This window comes from Balaenoptera ricei, chromosome 18 (assembly GCF_028023285.1).
Source record: "Balaenoptera ricei isolate mBalRic1 chromosome 18, mBalRic1.hap2, whole genome shotgun sequence".
Lineage (NCBI taxonomy): Eukaryota > Metazoa > Chordata > Mammalia > Artiodactyla > Balaenopteridae > Balaenoptera > Balaenoptera ricei.
In genome coordinates this window covers 20,931,443-20,939,364 of record NC_082656.1, presented here as the reverse complement: position 1 = coordinate 20,939,364, position 7,922 = coordinate 20,931,443, and the positions used below count along the sequence as shown (strand labels likewise).

General features: G+C 47.1%; 1 protein-coding gene across 4 annotated transcripts in view; it reads left to right on the top strand.

The window, feature by feature from the left end:
- The first annotated feature begins 5,677 nt into the window (after positions 1 to 5,677).
- The window catches only part of LRCH1 (leucine rich repeats and calponin homology domain containing 1), a 192,132-nt gene continuing 189,887 nt past the window's right edge, over positions 5,678 to 7,922 (top strand). For all 4 annotated transcript variants that reach the window (XM_059902540.1, XM_059902539.1, XM_059902538.1 and 1 more), the window contains exon 1: positions 5,678 to 6,090. In XM_059902540.1, coding sequence (XP_059758523.1) covers positions 5,781 to 6,090 — 310 coding nt within the window. In that variant the 5' untranslated portion in view covers positions 5,678 to 5,780. The remainder of the gene's footprint in view (positions 6,091 to 7,922) is intronic.

Here is a 7,922-nt window from a genome sequence, read left to right as displayed (position 1 = left end):
TTGTCTTTCTGCTACACAATTGGTTATAATGTCATATATATATATATTTTTTAAAAATTGTATATATATATATAATTTTAAAAATATTGTTTAAAAATAATAAAAATCACACAAAATTGGCATTCTATCCTAAGCCCAAGTAAACTTCTGAAATAGAACACAGATTAAAGCCCATAAAATCCACTAATTCACGGACAGCTCCCCTCTTGTCATTCAGAGAATGGTTCTAGAAGGCAGCTTCTTTGTGACTGTTGTCTTGATGGCCCAGAGTTTGTGGTTTCTTTATTGAATAGGAGCTGTAGTGGAAAGGACGACGTAAATAAAGTCTCCCTGGTCTAGAGCTAGAGCTCTGCTTTGTCTCTGAGAGAACAGGGAGAAAGAGCAGAGCAGGGCCTGGCCACAGGGGAGGAGCTTCTGGTGCTTTTCTCGGTGAGAAGTAAAAATGAGCCCCTGTGAGAGGTTTGAGGATTATCGCTGGGAGGTTGGAGTGGAGAGGGCAAAAAAGCTGGATCTGGACAATAGCTAGCTGCGAAATATTTTTAAAAAGGTAGGCAGGGGCTTCCCTGGTGGCGCAGTGGTTGAGAATTTGCCTGCCAATGCAGGGGACACGGGTTCGAGCCCTGGTCTGGGAAGATCCCACATGCCGCGGAGTGACTAGGCCCGTGAGCCACAATTACTGAGCCTGCGCGTCTGGAGCCTGTGCTCCCAACAAGAGAGGCCACGATAGTGAGAGGCCCGTGCACCGCGATGAAGAGTGGCCCCCACTTGCCGCCACTAGAGAAAGCCCTCGCACAGAAACGAAGACCCAACACAGCCATAAATAAATAAATAAATAAAATTTAAAAAAAGGCAGGCAATATTTTCTTTTCAGACTTATGATAAATTCTGGAATGAGAATGCTTAGAAAACAGATAGGGGTGGCGACCCAAAAAAACCCTACACTCTCACAAAGATACTAGGCTTTACATTAAATTACAGTTGGTGTGAGCACAGCTTGAAGGCAGGTAGCTGGAGTTCAGTACGACTAACTCTCTTTTAAGAAAACCAAGAATCTAAGCAAGTGGTTCGTAGGCTTTTTGATTTCACAGATAAGTAACATTAAAAAAAAACTTCTTTGGAAGCTGACTCTAGGAGCCTACTTTTTTTTTTTTTTTTTCCAAATAAGGATAGACTAATTTGGCTAGAATTTATTATTACCATTGTTTTATTTTTTCCACTAGGAAAAAAAATAGGAAAGCACAGTCTCACATTTACATACATAGTCCAACATTTATACACAATTCTTAAAATTGAATGCATTCAGCTTTAATGAAAAACTTGGGATATTGTTCTAATCTTTCCATTTTGCCAGGTTTGCTTTGTCAGATTAGTGTTTTGGAATGCTAGAAAAAAATCTAAACATGCCCAAGATAGTATTATTGACTATCTTCAGAGAAATTCACATTGGTGTTATTAGTTGCCTTACAATACACAAATAACTCAGACAACGTTATTTATTGACTCTTCTAGGAAAAAAAGGACTGCGCTCTGCATCTGATGTACTTAAAAGCTAATGAATACAAACTACGTACCCTGATCATTTACAGATACATATTTACTGATAAATATTTACAGATACAGTACAAAGAGAAAACTTTAGTACTGAGAGAGTGTGGAGAGAGTAAAAAGGGCGGTGTTAATCGGGGAATATTCTTGCTCCTTTTTTAGAAAAGAGGAAACAAAAGCTGAGAGGTTGGAATATATCAAGGTAAAAGATGTAAATAAGCCCTGATTCTTCCTGCCTTTGGGGTCAAATGCGTGTTGTTAATTGCCTATGGTTTTGGAGTGCTTTTGCTTAAATTTTCAGGAGAGTTGGCAGACGCACTTATCTACCCTGTGGCTGGAGAGGGCAGTCAGGACCATGAAAGACACACCTGCCTCAGCATATGTCCAGAGAAAACTCCAATTCGAAAAGATACACACACCCCAAAGTTCATAGCAGCACTATTTACAATAGCCAAGACACGCAAGCAACCTAAGTGTTCATCGACAGATGAATGGATAAAGATGATGTGGTATATATATACAATGGAATATTACTCAGCCATAAAAAAGAATGAAATAATGCCATTTGCAGCAACATGGATGGATCTAGAGATTATCATATTAAGTGAAGTAAGTCAGACAGAGGAAGACAAATATCACATGATATCACTTATAGGTGGAATCTAAAAAAATGATACAAATGAACTTATGTACAAAACAGAAATAGACTCACAGACATAAAAAACAAACTTATGGTTACCAAAGGGGAAAGTGGGGGGTCGGGGGGAGGGATAAATTAGGAGTTTGGGATTAACATATACACACTACTATCTACAAGGACCTACTGTATAGCACAGGGAACTATATTCAATATCTTGTAATAACCTACAATGGAAAAGAATCTGAAAAAGAATATATATATGTATATATATATACACATATATATATAAAACTGAATCACTTTGCTGTACATCTGAAACTAGCACAACATTGTAAATCTAACTATACTTCAATTAAAAAAAAAAAAGACACACCTGGCTGGCCATGCCCACTTCTTGAGCAAATGTTTTGATCACTCTACAAAAGATAATTCCCAGTGATTTTCTGAGAAGGTGATATGGGCTGAATAGCCCTGCTCAAATCTATATGCTATTCTTAATAAGTTTGATTCTTATAAGCTTGTCCACAACTCCATTTTCAGGTGAGAATAAAAGAGCTGGGTCTTAAATGTGGAAGGCTCTAAATGACCTGATATGTTTTCTGAGCACAAGAATTAAAAAAAGATAGGTTCTAAAATTTTTTGATTTATTGATGAAACTGATCAATTTTCTCCTAATAGCCAATATTTTAGGCAGGAAATATTTCCATTTCCCCCATTTTCTCAATCATTTGAATTCTGTTAACTTTGAATGATTGGAAGGTACTAAAGACAAAGCATGGAAAGAATCTGCTGCCATCATCCAAATAATTTGTAAAAGATTATTTGTGGACCATCCAAAAATGAGGCTATATAGGAAAACAAGGGGGAATAAAGACTAAAATATGGTAAATTAAATATATTAATCAGAACCCTTTGCTGCATTGACAGAAAACCAAATAAAATTGACTTAGGCAAACAGCAGAATGTATTATCAATACACTACTAGCTATCTCATAGCAACTAAAGATGTGAATTAGGAACAGTCAGAATCTAGGGTTTGAACACAATCTGGATCCTCTGATCCTCTGGGTGTTCCGTCATTTGGTCAGAAGGCCACTTCTGGAATAACCAAGATGGTTAGCTGGGTTGATGTAATAACACAGCTGTTATCAGAGGACTATATGTAGGGTGTGGGGAGAGTGAAACAGGAAGAGGGTTCTGTTTTCAGAAGAAATAAAAACGGTATTGAACAAAGCAGAAATGTGCACCTTCTTAAAAAAATAGTGAAGAAACAAGCCAGCAAGAGAAAATGGCTTGTCAAGTTTCTTGAATATTTATGAATAACCAAGATCAGTTTCAAGGGTAAAGTACTCTCCCCCATTTGAAGGAAAAATTCCTTCATTCAAGGACATCGTTTGTAAGATATATCAACAAATGGCAGCCTGTAAGACACCTGGTCTATTGTGCAATGCTTAATTACTAATCTTCATTGTGCACTCATTATATGCAAAGTACTCTTTTGGATTCTGGGATATGGGGAAGAAGTTGCAAAGATGAATAAGTCCCTCCCTCAAGGAGTTTACATTTTAGTAATCTGGAGAAGATAAAGCAAGCTATAATAACGAGGTCAACCTAACATAAGAACAGATTACTACAAAGCAAATCCTGAACTTATATCCCATCTTTTCCTCTAAAAAAGAGTTTGTGGTCCTAAAAAAATTATGCTCTATATGATGCAACGCCACAATTCACGGTCTGAACTACATTTGCAGTCGCCAGAAGATGTCCTCAACCATACCCTGCATACTGATTACACAGACTACTACCTGGTTTTAGCTGAAGACTTTCAAATGAAAATTTTTTCTGTGTCTCTCTGTTTCTCACTGGCTTTTTGGGAAAAGACCAGTGAGGAAAGGGAATGGTAGGTTATTTTTTATAAGTACACTTTCACTTTCATCGTCATCATTATTATTATTTTCAAGCCTGGCTTTTAAAAGTCTGGGAGGCAGAGGAGAAAAAGTTGATGACAGAAGAGGTTTTCGGGGAGGCTACCAGCAGGTGGCGCTTGTCTCCTCCTCCGAGGTTACAATGCTGGACTCAACCTAGAATCCTGTAGGACTCAAGGGCTGCGTACTACGCACGCAGTCAATGCAAATGACATAGATCACGCGGTACTTTAGATCCCGCCTGGTGCTCAGGCCACCACCTTTCTGCATCACCACTTAAAAAACTGCCTCCTCCACTCCAAGAGTTGAATTATTTTCGTACTGACCCGCATCCTCACTTCCCCTAGCTAAGTTGCTCACAGGGACGCTGCTCAAGCCTTGGGTATAGAGCAAAAATAAAGGCCCTAGAGAGTTGGAGCCAAAACTTCGGAAAGGAGTGGGACTTTATTAATCTTCCAGCTGGTCTGCTCTTATGGTGTCAGATGTTCTGTCTCCCCTGGTGTGCCAGCGTTGTTCTGGGCAGAACATGAATTCGCTTGCAGGCGGACACATCAGCTCCTATGCCCCACAGGGGCCAGAAGAAGCGCACGAGGATACCTTGACGGCACCTGTGCGCAGGCTCCAACTGTGACTGAGTTATTGGCTAGTTGGGGTCACTGACTTTCTGACCTTTCCAGCCCCACCCAATTCTGGGCTCAGACAGCCACAGCCAGCCCCTCTTCCTCATAGGACAACGGGTTCTGTCCACCATAAAAACGACCTGCATTTTGAAAAGTCCTTCCTTTCTGTGTCTGTAGTTTTTTGCCATCGCTCAGAAAACCCTCTGCCTTACTCCTATTTGTTTGCAGCGAGGTGCGGCCCGGGAGGGCGTTTACAGGAAGGAGGGCAACCCTAGAGTCTGAAGGCTCTACTTTCAAACCCAGCTCCGCCTCTGACTGCATGGGTGAACTCAGACGAGTTTCTTAACTTCCTCTGTGGCCTGGGGGAAACAGTTTTTCCGCTCACGGGGTCTCTGGATTAATGAGATCACGAATGCAGACCACCTGGACCAGCGACTGGCTCGTCGTAGGTGCCCAAATGCCAGGGGTCGTCTGTTGGCCTGACCCCACAGTGAAAAACTGCCTTTCGGGGAACTCTGGGTCAAAGAACCAGAATAATTTGCAAAATTGAGATAACCTCTCACCTCCCCGTGATCTCACGGCGTCCAGCCCCCCACATCCCCGGATAGCCGGGCCGAGCGCGGGGAAGCAGCAGGGCCAGTGCGGCGGGCGGCGGAGGAAGACGCGGGGCTGGACAGACGGCTCTCGGGTTGGAGGAGGAGAGAGCAGGCGGCGGAGGAGGGGAGAGCAAGCGGCGGAGGAGGGGAGAGCCGCCTAGAGGAGGGAGCAGAGGTGGGAGGAGACACATGCGCGCTGCCTGCCGCCGCCGCCGCCGCAGTCCTTAGCTTGCCAGGGACAGGAAAGCTTCGAGACCGAGCTGCCACTGCCGCCTCCGCTTCTGCCCCCCCACCCCCATTCCGCGCGCCTCCCACACCCTCTTCCCCTTCTCCCAGCATCTCTCGGTGGAGCACTGCAGGGACTCGGCCCGGGCTGCCGTCTCCCCGACCCGGGGGAAAGCTGTGACCCCCCCCCCGCAGGAGCGGCGGGGCGGGGTGGGGGGCCCGGGAGAAGATGGCGACGCCGGGAAGCGAACCCCAACCTTTCGTCCCTGCCTTGTCAGTGGCTACTCTGCACCCCCATCATCATCCCCCCCCCCACCACCATCAGCACCACGGAGGAGCCGGAGCCAGCGGCGGGGCCGGAGGAGGCGGCGGCGGCGGCGGCGGCGGCGGGGGCTTCAACCTGCCCTTGAACCGGGGGCTGGAGCGCGCGCTGGAGGAAGCGGCCAACTCCGGGGGCTTGAACCTCAGTGCTAGGAAACTGAAGGAATTTCCCAGGACGGCGGCCCCCGCGCACGACCTCTCGGACACGGTGCAGGCAGGTGAGAGAGGGCCGAGAGCGGGCAGTGGGCGTGGGTGGCTGTCTGGCTGGCTGTCGTCCCTTCCCCGACGCGGTGGCCAGTCTGAGATTTGGCCTTGCCGAGGAACCAGCGGACCGTGCTCTCCCGAGGAAGGGACCCGCGTGGGCGCTGCGGCGCCGGGAGAGCCGAGCTGCTCCGGGCCGCTCGGCCCGCTAGCGTGTGGGAGCGCGTGGGTCTCCGGCTCCCCACCCGCGGCGGCCGTGTGGGGGAAGTGGCCGCCGGGCTGGGGCTTGCGGGCGCGCCCGGTGCGCGCTGTAGAAGTGGGAGGTTTCAGGCGGCCGCGGCCGCTTTCTGGGCCCCGCGTAGGGGCTGGGAACCCGGCCGCGGTGTCTGCGCCTCCGCTTTGCGTCGAGGCGTCGCCCGTCCTGGTGGGGAAACCCAGACAAAGGTGGCGCGCCCTCCGCCGACCCGAGGGCATCGGCGCGGTGCCGCGAGGCCCCCGCGGCGACATCACTGAGCGCTCCAGCAACTTGGTGCCGACTGCGAGGAGGTGCCGAGGCTTCTCCTTCCTGCGCCTGTGCGAGGAAGGAGCGGCCGCCGAATCGCAGCGAAACCGAATCGCCGCCACTTTGCTGGGTGGTCGGCTCCCCGGTTCTTTGCCTCTAGCTAACCGCCCACGCGGCTTGGTTCCTGCCACCGAGGCTACCTAGCTTTCAGTAACCCGATCTTTGCGGGGGCCCTGGAAGAGAAGGCATGGCATATTAAAAAAAAAAAAAAGAAAGTAATTAAAGTGAGCCGGTTTTCCTTCGTGAGCCCGACAAGTTGCAACTCGCGCCAGTGAGCATACAGCGTTTTCAAGTTATGTCATGTGTTGACATATTTCTGAGAGGTCTGCTTTCTCTTTGGTAGTTGGAGTTACTGGAGTGGGATCTATAAACAGGAAGGAGGCTGATGGAATGCGATTCAGGCCTTGGGATCCCTACAGAACTGACTCGGTTCCCTACCGTCCGGTTTCAGCTCCATGGGGGAGGGTTTGTATCTTGGCAAGCGCCCAGCATTTCCCAGAGCAGTGGGTGCCCCGTTTTGGAACCACCGTCCAGACCTTGTGGCTGTCATCACATCAAGAGCCGAGTGTCAGATCCCTGGGATCCTGGACGGCTTGACTGTCAGCTCCAGATCTCCCAGTCTCCTCTCCTGCGGGAAGAGGGGTTCGGGGGAGGGGGCAGACGGTTGCCTTTTGGAGCTTGGTTTCTAGTGCTCCCCTCCTTTAGTTCAATAAACTTTTATTGAGTTCTAACGAATATTTAGACAGAGTTCTGAGTTCACTGTAGGCAAAAAGGGCTCTTAAGGGTCATTAAACTTTGTAATTTGGATTCAGGGATAGTCAGGAATGGGCATTAAGGAGGGAGTTTCCAGAGTCGAGCTGTCAACAGCTGGGGAGCCTCTTGATAGGACTTCTTAGTTGCATTTTCTCAAGTGGAAGTTATTCCAAGAATTGCCTGAATCATTAACTTAAAAAAAAAAATCCGTTGTTAAGTTCGACTTCCGTTTTGCTATAGAGTGTACAGTGAGCTGTGGAAAGATTGGATATGACTGCAGAAAATGGAGCTGGCATGACCAATAATAATATGTGTCTGTCGTTCAGGATGGAGGCATTGAAAGTTGTTCTTCTAATTCAGTTAGGCTGACGTTTATTTCAAGATGGGTGAACTGCTCTGTTGGCATTTTTTTGAGAAGACCCGCGCTTTATAAAAATAATTAATTAATTAATTTTTTGGGGCTGCATTGGGTCTTTGTTGCTGCCTGGGCTTTCTCTAGTTGTGGTGCACGGGCTTCTCATTGTGGTGGCTTCT